The sequence below is a fragment of the Euleptes europaea genome, chromosome 9 (assembly GCF_029931775.1).
Source record: "Euleptes europaea isolate rEulEur1 chromosome 9, rEulEur1.hap1, whole genome shotgun sequence".
NCBI classification, from domain to species: Eukaryota; Metazoa; Chordata; class Lepidosauria; order Squamata; family Sphaerodactylidae; genus Euleptes; species Euleptes europaea.
The window spans coordinates 42,421,962-42,435,717 of NC_079320.1; the positions used below are offsets into that span (position 1 = coordinate 42,421,962).

The following is a 13,756-nucleotide window of genomic DNA, read 5'->3' on the forward strand; positions in this document are numbered from 1 at the left end:
GATACGTCACTGAATTAATTAGCACCGGCTCTCTCATCATCTGGGCCACATGTTCGTTTCAAAACCCGTGGCCCCATGATAGAAAATAATGATTGTGTGATAGACCTCATTAGAAAAAAAAAATCAATATATTGACACTAGTCCCCCCCAACATCTAAATAATAATGGACTGTCACCTCATTAAGGAGACTATTAGCATATACTTAAGCATCATTACATTATATTGATCAGAGATTATTCATGTACTAATTTCCTGGGGAGCAGGAGATGCTGAAAAGAAATAGAAGGCTTGGGTATGTAATTAACAATGGGGGAGATAAAACGGAGTCACTGATTTCCCTTTAATAAATAATCAGTGGCAATAAAAATATTAAACAATGCTGCATTAAGCAGAATACAACCCCCCACACACATATTACTTACCAAAAAGCTTCCAAATGCAGAGTTAAAAATAGCAGCAGCCTAAAGAAGGAAAAAGACAGAAAGAAGCACGTTACACAGAATGCTCTTGCTCCTTCTTATGCTCTTCTAGATATTGCCACCACTTAAAAGAGCTCTCAGAGCCTATAATCTGAGACATACTCCAGATTACTAATCTAACACAAGGAGGCTATAAAAAAGGAACACACAACTAAACATGCAACACAAACTAAAGACACTCCTAGAGTGAATACTGTTTTTTTTTTTTAAAGGTCTACACAAATAGTTCAAGAAGGGTTTATCCTTGCACAAATAAAAAGGTCAAAAGGGAAAATCCTACACATAAACAGTGCCATGACTTGTGAACCAAATTTGAAAGAAAATATTTTGCTTACCTAAAATGTCCAAGCAATAACCATGGGAATTAAGTATTAAGGATAAGTTATCAAATTCCATGATGTCAATATTTTAAAATCTGGCAAGACTTTCCTATTTATCAAGAAAGAAGAAGCCACTCTTGTGTGGCACCCAGTCCGATGATGCAGAAGCATAAGAGGGGTGAGGGAGAAAATGGGGGGGACCTGCCATTTACACAAAGAGCAAAGGCAAATTAATCACCAAGGACGTCCCCCAGCCATAGAGCAATCACAAGTGGATGTTCAAGAGGGCTCAGCAAGTTTGAATCCAATCCAAAATCACAAGCTAAGCTGTAGCAGAACCTGCCTTCTGCTCTACAAAGAGAGAGTGCAATAAGAGTGAATGGATAATGAGGCGCCTGGCTCCAGAGAGCTTAGTTTTCTTATTCAAGTTCATCATTAATTCAAAGCTTTGATAATTTCATTAGAGTCATCCTCCGCTAGCCTTATCAATAAAAGATAGCACCGGACCACAGTTTCTCGGTGGCCCAAATGCACAAGCGAGCACAGGCTTGGAAGCCCTTTGCTAAGCCGCTTGCTCGCAAGGCAAGGACAACGGCATATGGCATTCCGTGTTGCGGAGGGAGCTTCTGAATAGAAGCCGCTGAATAAAACATCATAGTTGACAGTTGTAAACTATGGCAACATATTTCAACACCTCTGTCTCAACAGCATCCTGCTTTTGAACATAAGAAGGAGGCACCCGTCCAAAGGACTACTCTCGACAGCACTTTTCGCAAAAACGGGAAAATACGTTCTTCAACAAATATGAGTTAAATCAGTCCTTTAAACCAGGGTTTGAAAAACTTGAAGTTTATACCCTGCAAAAATAAAAATAGTATATACCGAGTACTCTGCCGCAGGGCAGGCAGAAAGTCAATCCTGCTTGACTGTAGGAAGATACGAGGGGTGGGCAGCCACAGTGCTCAGTGCCTGCTTGGCCAAAGTGTTCTCACGGTCACTTGATCACTGGTTGACCACAGCTGGCCCCATGAAGCAATGCCGATTCTATGACCTTAGGCAGATCATGAGAGGGAGGGCATCTTGGCCATCTTCTGGGCATGGAGTAGGGGTCACTGGGGTGTGGGGAGGGAGGTAGTTGTGAATTTGCCTTATTCCCTTTCACTCTTTTCACGGCTGGGATATTAAAACAGACTTAATAGTAAAACAGCAACCCTCTGACAATATAATGAACAGTCAAGCTAGTATTTTCCAAAAATCCATCAAAGTAGCAAAAATGTGATTTTCCCCTCCCTCCACCTTTTACACGTATAGGGATCTGTATTAATCTGTATTAGCAGTCATAGACGTGGCATAGTGAATACCTTTCTGAATTGAACAACACAAACAATATTGTACCGTTAGTATGTGGCTATAATTTGTGTTTGTGATTTTTAATAGATCATGCTTACACTTAGCTAAAGCTCATATGGAATCTGAATAGTTAGAACTACTCCCCCCCCCAATAATTAAAAAGGTAAAGGTCCCCTGTGTAAGCACCGGATCATTCCTGACCCATGAGGTGACGTCACATCCCGATGTTTCCAAGGCAGACTTTGTTTGCGAGGTGGTTTGCCAGTGCCTTCCCAAGTCATCTTCCCTTTACCCCCAGCAAGCTGGGTACTCATTTCACCAACCTCAGAAGGACGGCAGGCTGAATCAACCTTGAGCCGGCTACCTGAAACCGACTTCCGTCGGGATCGAACTCAGGTCGTGAGCAGAGCTTTTGACTGCAGTACTGACTGTAGCTTAACACTCTGCGCCAAGGGGCTCCTCCCCAATAATTAGAAGTGATTTAATTACATTTTAAACACTGTTCAAGCTATGGGTTTTTCTTGTGATTGTATTGCTAAGGGATCTGATCCTGGCCTTTTGGAAATACAGCTTTGCTACTCCAGGCATTTCATATTACCTGACAAAGATTTAATATTTTAAAAAGATATGTCAGTAAAATCAATCTCAGTGACCTCAGCGCTTCTCCTTCAGCACCACTATAGACGCAGCACCCTATTTTGCACCTGGTTTTGTGTTAGGTAAACTGGGATAGATTACTTGTTGATTTACCTACTGAAGATTGTGAGATGATTTTTTGTCAACGACAGCCTACTTCATCAGATATAAGAAAGGTATCGTATATTGGCAGACATATGCGTGTGAAAACATAAAATTACAAAAATTAGACACAGGGCTACAGAGAGAAATACTGAGAGAGGCACAAGTTGTGCTAACTGAGTAGATGATATAGTGGAAATCAGGGACTGATACAACGAAAAACAGAGGTGTTTCCAGAATCTTTGATAAAAGGGGAGGGCATTTTTGGCAGGATCAGCTTAACTGGAAAAAGGTGATGAAAGCTGCCAGTGCTTTTTTTTTTTACACAAGTATAAAGGCTTATTTAAATAGATTAGTTTATAAGCCTCTATATTTATATAACTTATCAATGATGTGAAGAAAATGAAGAGTGAGATTAAAAACAACAACTCACTGCTATCGTTCATCCATAGTGAACTTGATTGGCAGTAGGTTCAGAACAGCCGAAAGGAAACACCACATCACATGCTGCATAATTAATGTATTGAATAAACTACGATAAGAGTTGACATCCACTGGTTCAGAAAACTTTAAAAGGGGATTAGACAGATTCATGGAGGTCCATCAGTGGCCATTAGCTATGACAGCTAAATAGAATCTCCATATTCAGAGGAAGTGTACATCTGAATGCCAGTTGTTGGGGGCAGCTGTTGCCTTCAATCCCTGCAGGGGGGACTCCCAGAAGCATCTGGCTGGCCAGTGCGGGAAGCGGGATGTTCGACTGGACAGACCTTTGGTTTGATGCAGCAAGCCTCTTATTTTATCCTTATGAAAGCTGCAGCACAGGTAGTTAGTTACCTTATCCTCATTTTTACAGAGGATACTGAACACTAGCCACAACATGACAGTAATGAAGAAGGTCACAGGGGAACTTGTATTTGCCTACAGACGGCTAGTTTATTATTGTTCATATTCTCACTGTTTAAACATGTGAAAACCTAACTTCAGCATGAACCAGCGATGAAAGCGGCAAAACAGGGTGAGTATTCAGGACACACATACATTAGTGTATCAGGCAATAACTTTGGGTACGCCAATCCTATAGTCCTACTACACCAATATTATATACAGCTATGCAACTATACTGTGGCCACAATTGCTCCACAATCCCACTAGCAAAGTGTAAAGCAAAATGGTACCAGTTGGAATGAGAGAACATAGCACTACCAACATACCTTGGCAAGACTGAAGCCGTCCAACCACAGCACTGTGCACTGACGTTATCAGTAAAGGAAGGGCATCGGTTAACATGTGGCCATCACATGGATGACACAATTCTATCACAGGACCGTCTCACATATACAGAGCTTAAGCCTGCTCTCGTACCACCTCCCTTGCCAGGGGCCTTCCTAGCTAGGAAGACAGCAACAGGCACCACAATCACAGCCTCTAGGGCTCCCTTCAGACAGAGGTTAAATTTTCTTACTACCCAAACAGTCTACAGCAATCTGAAAGCAATGGTTTCGTCAGGGACAGGCAAGGGAGGGAATCCAATACCAAACTCACCCCATAACCCACTGGCAAAAGGACAAAGATGCAAGGATGAACACACTATATCTGCAGTGTCAAAGGGGACAGCACTGTAACCCGACACAGAGTTCAATGGGAAACAGGAGGTGTGGACCCAATGTCCACCCCTGGACATGTAAATATGGCCTTTGCAGGGCGGTAACTTCCCCTTTGGGAATCCTGACAACAGCAATTATTGTAGATGTAAAAAGTAAGAGGCAGCAAGACTAGATCCAAGACTTCCCAATCCACCCTTACCACACAGAAACAGCACCAAACAGAAGGCAGGGCCAGGAAGGGATCCCTTCCCTTCTCCGCAGCCCCATGTATTGCACCCAGTAACCCCAGCCACATAACCTAGTACTGAAGAGGACTTAGACGGAGCCAAGTAAAATAGCACAAGAATAGCTTACGAGAAGACCCACATTCCATCCTTGGCAATGAACTGTAAGGAAAAAAGGCTGGGCAATAAAGATCAGTGTGGTACCCAATATGGAGCAACAGAGTAACTTATGATAGGCACATGGACAGATAACCTTGTTCGTGTTACTGTTTGGGATATTCATGGCCCAGAATGCTATCACATCACCAGCCCTCTTCATCTCGGGCAAGCACGTCTTCCCTCATGCTCGTTTAATTGCTTGCCAATGTCTGCTAGTTATTTCCCCAGCAGGCTTTATTATTGCATGAGAATGCTGCTTGATTTTATCACCACACTCGCAATAAGGGGGGAAGGGAGTCAGGAGGGCACCGAGGAGCCGGCATCTCCCATTTGCTGTTGCCTCAAGAGTAAGATGCAGATAAGATGCAGTTTCTCAACCTTACTGACATATTATGGTGAGCGCACTGCTGCCTCCCATTGGGAGTCCCTTGTCACAAGGGCATCTGAGGTAACAAGCACAGTGAGAAAAGTTCCCGGTCTGCTAACTATCAGGAGAACATAGATAACTGACAGTCACAGGTATTTATGACGAGCATCAGCAGAGGAGTTACTTCTGAAAGCACCATGGAAACGTAGGTGTATCGACTTTTTCATTAATGGAGGGCCGCTGTACACCTGGAGGCTGTTAGGTAAACTAACTAATAAACGTGGCTTTCTCCATCAAAGTATTTCCGTACATGGCACTGCTCCATCTGTTACATTCTCATGAGTCACGCAGAAGCAAAAGGTAGCAACTGTGCAGTGGAAGCTGGCTTCTGGGAGATCATTGCGGTTCCAGTTGTAAGTCAATCGTAGTCTGAATGGCACCTGGGGTGACGATCATCTTTGTATCGGTGAGGACTGAACGGTTGCCTGTGGAGAGATAAGAGAAATGGAAATAGTAAGCAGTTGACAGCTTCTATGCTTAGGGGCTCATTTGGGGTTCATGTTGGATGTAGTGAACAACACCCTAAGTGCTTTTGCATTCCAAGTGCCCCAGCCCTAATAGATAGCCCCTCTAATGTAAATATTTAACAATTCACGTGTCAGGGGAGATCATGTAACCATAGGGACAATACTCAACCATCCAATGCAGGGAGTTGTATTAGAACTCTGTCACCAGTTATGCTTTGTCCTGATTCATGTGGCCAGGTGCTGACGCTGCAAGGAAAAAATAGTCGTGAGTGTCTTGTCAGTAGTGGCAATAGATGGGGTGCAATGCTCGGTATTCAATAATGGGGCAACATGTTGCATACAACCTTCCCCACGACACTATGGAAAAGACTGCAGCCAACACAGCTTTCCTCTGTGCACAATCTATGCTTTTCCAAGAGGTTGTAGCAGTCTCCTTAACGCTGGGAACATACGGTAAGGGGGCATTAACCCAGAACACACAGACATCCTTAACTCAAAGTTGGTGGGGAGAGAGATTGTGGCCATAGAGGTTTAGATACTCAGCAAACCCATCATTTTCATGGGAAGGGAGACACAGATAAAAAGGATGGAGAATGTCACACACTACAATATGGGCTTCTGCCTAGCTGGTAAACCCCACCTCCCCCTCTTGCTTACCTGTGAGTTGCGCGCCTCATCCTTGTAACCCTAGTTTCAGCAGCAAAGTTGAAGTTCCGGTTGGTACTGACACCTGGGCAAAGTTGAAGTTCCAGTTGGTACTGATGCCTGGGCTCTTGTGGCAGGGTACCTGTAAAGAGTTCTCAGAAGACCAGCATTAGTAATAGCTGTTTAAAAACAACAACATGTAATTGGTATACTTGCATGCTCTCCATTCTGTGGACACATAGACGTAAACCCATACCATGTACCTTGATATGTTCCATCATTGAGACTGTGGGAGTATCAAAGAAGGTGGGGAGATAGCTTTAAGCTCTTCATTGACTTCAACAGGAATGTGAGATCCGTACGGGAAAGGTAATCACTGGGACTGGCTAATTTTTATCTGGTAAATTATTGGGTTTAACTGTTTTTAAATTGTGATATTTTAAACAGGAGAGATCTTAATCTCTCACAGGTTGTAGTTGGACTTTTATTCTGGCTTTTGCCGTAAATAAATATATTTATTTATTTAACAGGAATGTTAACTTACTCTTTTGCAAGCATAATTCCATGCCAGTAGAAGAACTGATGCCAGGTGAATAAAGGATTTGAACTAATCCCTGTCTCTTCCCCCACCAGACCCACAACTATGTTCTGAAAACAAAAGCACACATTTTTCTGAGTGCACAGGATAAGTGCCACGTATACGCCATGTATTTAGCTTTTTTTTTTCCCTTCGTGAGTCTAGTAGAACTTATTCATGTCCCAACGTCACACCGTGCTGCATTTCCCCATCTACTACTAGCCAATAATACGAAACAGGAACAGGAAACCACAGATGTTTTTGGGAAGTGACATGAGTAAAGTTCTACAATGCAATACCGATAGGGTGAGGGAGCTAAACCCACCGCTGCCTTTTTCAGTGCATTCTCTAGTTTGGATGTGAATAGCAAACCCACACAAGCCTTACTGAGGCACGACTACCATCTGAAAGAACCACATCAAAGTCCTTCTGTTTTGAAACAAATGTATTGTTACAACATTTACATCTTAGCTTTCATATCCACTAGTGGAATGCTCCAGTTTTGTAGGAAGAAGGTTTCCATATGCCTGACGCTGTACAAATAGATTTTGTTGCATTTTGTTTTTGGGGTTTGTTTTTTTTTTCTAAAAAGAGCAATACATTTTCTCGCAGTTGCTGCTCATAACTATTCATTTGACATCAGACTGGAAAGAATATATATTCAAGTTATTGGTTGTGGGTGCTAAATTGAATCAGGTGTCCTTTCCTCTTAAGGAAATTAAGTTGCTTTTGTGCAAGAGTGTTTTAATGAGAACAGAGCCTGCCGACATTGATAAATGGGAATGACACCAGAGAGAGCATGTAAGCAGGACAATATGTGCATGTAGCAGTCTTATAGCCTATTTTTCACTGACTATCCTGAATGACTTCACTGTTTCTTAAGGGGCCTATTAATCTCAAATTTAGTTATTACACAACGTTTATTTGAACATATATTCTGGGGATGATGACAGTTAATAAAGGAATTTTTTTACGAGCAGTATTTTTACATATTGTTCCAGCCACAGCTCCCCTCTCATTCTTCTGTATTGATGGAACACTCTGGTTATGATGCAGCTTTATTTAAAAGGGGAAAAGTACATATATTCAGATGCTTTTTTTAAGCACGTGGGGACTCTTAAATAACTGTTAAAATGCATATAAAAATCTTCCTCCAGAATGGCAAAAATAAAAATTTGGTGCTAACTGTGCAACAACACCCACTCTATGCATAAATGGTCCCTTGAAAGCAAAAAAAAGAAAAAGAAAAGGTATAGTAAACGCGATTTCAACATTATTACTTTAAAACAGAGCAAAACCCAGATTTGGCCTTCTGATTAGCTTAGGAAGTCTCCAAACGGACCAAATGGCGACTGCCTGCAGACCTGTCCCTGCATGTACCATTGTCTTGGTACCTGTTCTGGGAAAGATCCTTACATCCCAAGAAACACACAGGATTATACATGACCTAAGATTTAGCTCCTGAGGTATCTTTGCCTTGCTCTCTGCTGCTGGAACCACGACAGAAGACTAGCAAACATAATGAAGATATTCTCTGCATTCATTCAGACCCCAGGATAAAAACAGAAATAGAATTCATCTTGCTAGTCTTTAAAAAAAAAAAAACCTCAAATGCTGCTAACACAAACATATATAATAAAATTTTGTCTCAGCCACAGCAAAGGGGGCTCAAAGTTTTGCCCTCTCTTTTTGTTACAGGGGTGGTTGAGGCTGATGGACTCAGAGGGGAAAGGGGGGTCTTGAAAGCGGAACAGTAGTTTAAATCCAAGTCCCAGACAATGCAACTTTCTGCTGACAATGAAGCTACGTTCTTGCAGTGTAGTCTTGGAAGTCTTGGATTTAAAAATAAAATGGACACTTATAAATGCCCATTGCTGATCATTGAGGTTGAGCTTATCAAATAAATATGATAAGTAGTAGTACTGTTTGAAAATATAGGTATCTGTATGATCAGTGGAAAGTAAAAGTCAAAGGAATAATTGTACAGCTTTGTCTGGTTGAGATTTAAACATCTAGAATATGATTCCTACATTAATTCCTGTGAGTTTACACAGAAGGCTATAAACACTGATAGGACTGTCATCCATGTTAACCTGCTCACCAATAATTGCAAATGTACAATCTATTAGGGAGGCATCTTAAGCAAAATGAATTATCTGTAATGCAGCTAGACTAGCTGTTGATTGGCTTCTGGGCTCAACTGCAAATTTTAAGTACCAATGGGCCAAGTTCTTACTACTTTGAGGAAAGCCTTTCCTCGTGGATCTTTACTCTCTGAGATCAGTCAGGGAGGCCTCATTGCAGTTTCTCTTTCTCTGAGTTAGGACTGATGTCAACTGTTACCTTTCCTTGAGAAGAATGATCTGGCCACAGCTATTTTTAAATTAATTTTCTCCTACCAGCCAGAGCAGCAGAGGAAAATGGGAGCCAGGGCCAAGCAAGCTGGGTAAGCACCAGAGGTGCTCTCTTTTTGGTTGTGGTGCTTTGATAGTGGAATTCCCTCACATGTGAGTCACCAGCATATAGAATTCAAGGTACCAGGAAAAACCCTCTTTATTTTCCCAGGTCTTCTGTTATTTTTTTCTTTGTTTTGCTCTGCACATACTGAATTTATTGGCTTTAATACACTTGTAGCTTCCCCCCCTTTTTTTTCTTTTTTCTTTTTTGCTTCGCTAATCTCTTCCTATTAATTTTTGGTCTGTTTAATTTTTTTTATTATACCATTGTATTAATGGGTTAACAATTCCAATTAATATTAATCAGAAGCTGCCCCAAGAGCAATACCAGGAGTAAGAGGTACAAACATATTAAATAAACAAATAAACCAGAAAGAGCACCTGTCCCCCGGTGGCCCCAGCTGTATGGAATTCCTTACTTGGGCAGCCCTACCCCGTAGATATTTAGGAAGTAAATAAAAATGTACTTCAAAGAATGTTTTCAGCCACTTTTGCAAATAATTTCATTGTGGTATAACTTTTAGTTTATTGCATTTTACTATCAGAATGCTATATACAAATACATGTTAATTTCAGAGGGGCACTACAGAACTGTTTTAGTAAAATGTGTCATAAAGTAAGCATCACCTTTGAAAAAAGAAAGCTATATAAAATTGGTTGCAGAGTTCACAGTGAAACAAAGATGATACCAAATGGTATGCAGGACTTGGGAAAGTCATCTAAAATCTTGTCGAAGGCATTCACAGTCAGAGTTCATTGGTTCTTGTAGGTTATCCGGGCTGTGTGACCCTAGTCTTGAGACACTGTCCTTCAGTGTTACTCCACTGAAGATGCCTGCCACAGCTGCTGGCGAAACGCCAGGAAAGAAAATACCAAGACCACGGTCACACAGCCCGGATAAACTACAAGAACCATCTAAAATCATCTGCATTCTCAGACATCTCTACCCTGATTGAAGAATGCAACGGTATGCAGAGCAAAGTTTTGCTCTTCATGAACAAATGCTTTCATCAAATCAGTCAAGCCTAAACTACTGCTGCAAACACCACAGGACCAACACATCAAGGTGTTTATCAGGTAATGGCTGTGTGTACAATCATCTGAGGAAGACTACCACTGTTCCCTACACCAGAACCATCTACTCTTTTCATACCACAGAACCACCATAATTCACAAAGACACATTTCCAAGGACCCAAAGTATCCAATTGTTTGTAATTTTTTTTCCTCATGGAATAACTTACATTAAAGAAAGGATACAAAAGCCACATGAAATTTGCCTTACACCAAACGTTTCTCTGCATACATATGCTTTTGTGGAGGCAGTGTTATGTAGGAAACAACCTTCTTCCAGGCTGATACCCAGGAATGCTGTTGCTTCTGAGAAAAGCCTTTTTGGTCAACAGCATAAGCTAAAGGAAGGAGGAGACCTTTTCTGTCCTGGTTAGGTTGTAATATGCAAAAGAGGGAGACCAAAGCACAAGAATAGAAAGCAGTCTTTTCTAGTTACTCTCCTTTTTGCAAAGGCAAAGTACCTATATCTAAGCATCTACACACACAGTGTTTTGCACCTCTTATAGGGAAATAGGGAATCTAAAAATAGATTCCAAAGAGTTCCTCCTACTTATGCAAGAGCACAAGACAGTTGGAGAAGACAACACAACAGATGACCCTGCTCCAGTCCAGGCTTTCCAACACCCACTGTGGAGATTAAAAATGGTCTCCATGGGACTACGCAGCACAGCTTCACAGGAGTTTGGGCTACAAATTACTAACATAGCTATGTGCAGGTAGGTGGGCTAGTAACTTTTGAGGGCCCGAAGACAGTAATATCAACATATCTCTTTACAGCTTTTCTTCATAGGATTTTATTTTCCAGGCCCTTTCTGATCTTTGAAAAGAATTCAGAAACAAGGTGTAATTTCTCATCTTTTAGGTTTCCCCATAAGTATGGTGCCCATAAGAGAATACAGTACTCCAGGGTATGGTCCTACTGGTGCAATGTTCAAGTGACAGAAGTTTGGAAAATATATCCTTTTCAGAGCTAACAAACAAAATCGAGATTTGTGTCATATAATCACACTGCCTACTCATGTAGGTTTTTAAAAAAATTATAGCACCTACATCTTTATTGGAAGAAATGCAAATAATTTCTATGGACTTTGACAACAGAAGCTTGTGCTCAGTTATTCTAGAAGACAATACAATTGGTAATTCCAGAAAGAATGCGCCCAAAATCAACTTCTCTTGATTTTTCTCAGCATCTTGAAACTGCTCTGCATTCTGTATAGGTTGAACCAAAAGTGCAAGGGTGTAGGAAACTCATCTACAGCTTGAGGAGAGAGTTCAATGACACATGTGCAAGGGGTTAATCCACTGTGTTGATGTTACAAAGCAAAAAGCATTAAGTGGCATTGAAGTTCATCAACAGTATTTAGTAAACTGTCTGGGATTCACTCCCAGGCAAAATAGCAACTCTTCTTGGTCTCACTTCTTTCCAAATTAGCGCAATAGTGCAGTTGTCTCTTAAGTTCCTTTGTTAATCAATGAAAATTTTCAGTTCATAAAATTATCTAGAAATTAGATTTCATCTCTTAGTCCCATCCTCCCAGCTAATGCCCTTTTCCCTAAAGTTTGCTGGAAGGCAATGCCCAAGGTCAGAAACATTAGAATTTTACAGCTACTATGAGTGGCTTTGGAAATTCTGGTAGGAAGAAATACAAATCTAATAAATCCTGAAAGACCAAATTATCTGGGATGTATGGTAGGGGGAGGCACATACCCTGGGAAGGAAAGAATCATGTTTTGCTGCTTAAGAGGAGGGAATCTCTACAGTCCTCTTACTATAGGATTTTCTTCTATCTCAACTTCACAACTTCTTACCAATTCTCTTAGTGGTAGAAATACTTGGCCCAGGTGAACAGGGAAAGAATGCACCTTACACTTGCTATATGGAGCTTCTCTAACGACTGTTCTACAGTTTGAGAGCTGAGGTATCAGAATATGCTTTGGCTGAATTGTAGACCATAAAAGACCTGTTCTCTGAGTTAATGGTAACCCTGTAGACATTATATACTTGGACTTTCAAAAGGCTTTTGACAATATACCTCACCAAAGACACCTGAGTAAATTTAGCATCATGGAGTAAAATGATAGATTAAAAACTGGTTAAAAGAACTGGATTAAAACTGGTTAAACAACAGGATTAAAAACTGGTTAAAGAGTATGAAGAAATGGACAGTTTTCTCGCAGTAGAGGGAAGTAAGCAATGGGGTCCCAAAAGGATCGGTGTTTGGCCCGAGCTATTTAATATGTTCTCTAATGATTTGGAACTGGGGGTGAGCAGTGTAGTAGCCAAGTTTGCAGATGACACAAAGTTATTCAGGCTGATAAAAACCAAGGTTGACTCAAGAGCTCCAAGAGGACCTCCACAAATTAGGTGAGTGGGCAACAATTTGGCAAATGAAGTTTAATGTAGGTAAACGTAAGGTGATGAACACTGGAACAAAAACATCCCAACTTCCAAGTATATGCTAATGGGGTTTAAACTTGTTGAGGCTGAGAGAGAAAGAGCACTTGGGGTTGTAGTAGCTGTGTGTGTGTGTGTGCCATCAAGTAACAGCTGACTTATGGAGATGACATATGGTTATCAAGGCAAGAACGTTTGGAGGTGGTTTGCCATTGCCTGCCTCTGCATGGGCTGAGAGCTCGAAGAGAACTGTGACTGGCCTAAGGTCACCCAGCAGGCTTCATGTGGAGGAGTGGGGAATCAAATCAGTCCTCTGCTCTTAACCACTACACCACACTGGCTCTCAGCGTAGTAGTAGAATGCAACCTTCCACTTGCTATAAGTAGTAGTTAGCTCAATGAAAGTGTCAACCCAGTGTGCCGCAGCAGTGAAAAATGCAATCTCTATGCTGGGGATTATTAGGAAAGGGACTGAAAATAAAACAGCCAATATTATAATGTCCCTGTACAGATCTATGGTGTGGCCTCATTTGAAATACTGTCTGCAGGATGTAGTGATGGCCGCAGGCACAGAAAGCGTTAAGAGGGGAGTAGACAGATTCATGGAAGATAGGTCTATCAGTGGCTACCAGCTATGGTGACTAAAGGGAATCTCCACATTCAGAATCCCAGTGCCAGGAGGCAACCTCATGGGAAGGCCTCAGACTCTAAGCCCTGTTATTGGCCCTCTACAGTAACTGGTTGGCCACTGTGTGAGACAAGATGCTGTACTAGATGGACCACTGGTCTATCTAGCAGGGCTCTTCTTCTGTTCTTCCTTCCTCCTATACATACAGAAC

At 41.5% G+C, this 13,756-nt stretch overlaps 1 protein-coding gene across 1 annotated transcript in view; it reads right to left on the minus strand.

Moving 5' to 3' along the window:
- Positions 1 to 13,756, minus strand: part of SLC10A7 (solute carrier family 10 member 7) — a 168,316-nt gene that overhangs the window by 115,291 nt on the left and 39,269 nt on the right. The window contains exon 5 of the mRNA XM_056855521.1: positions 424 to 462. Coding sequence (XP_056711499.1) covers positions 424 to 462 — 39 coding nt within the window. The remainder of the gene's footprint in view (positions 1 to 423; positions 463 to 13,756) is intronic.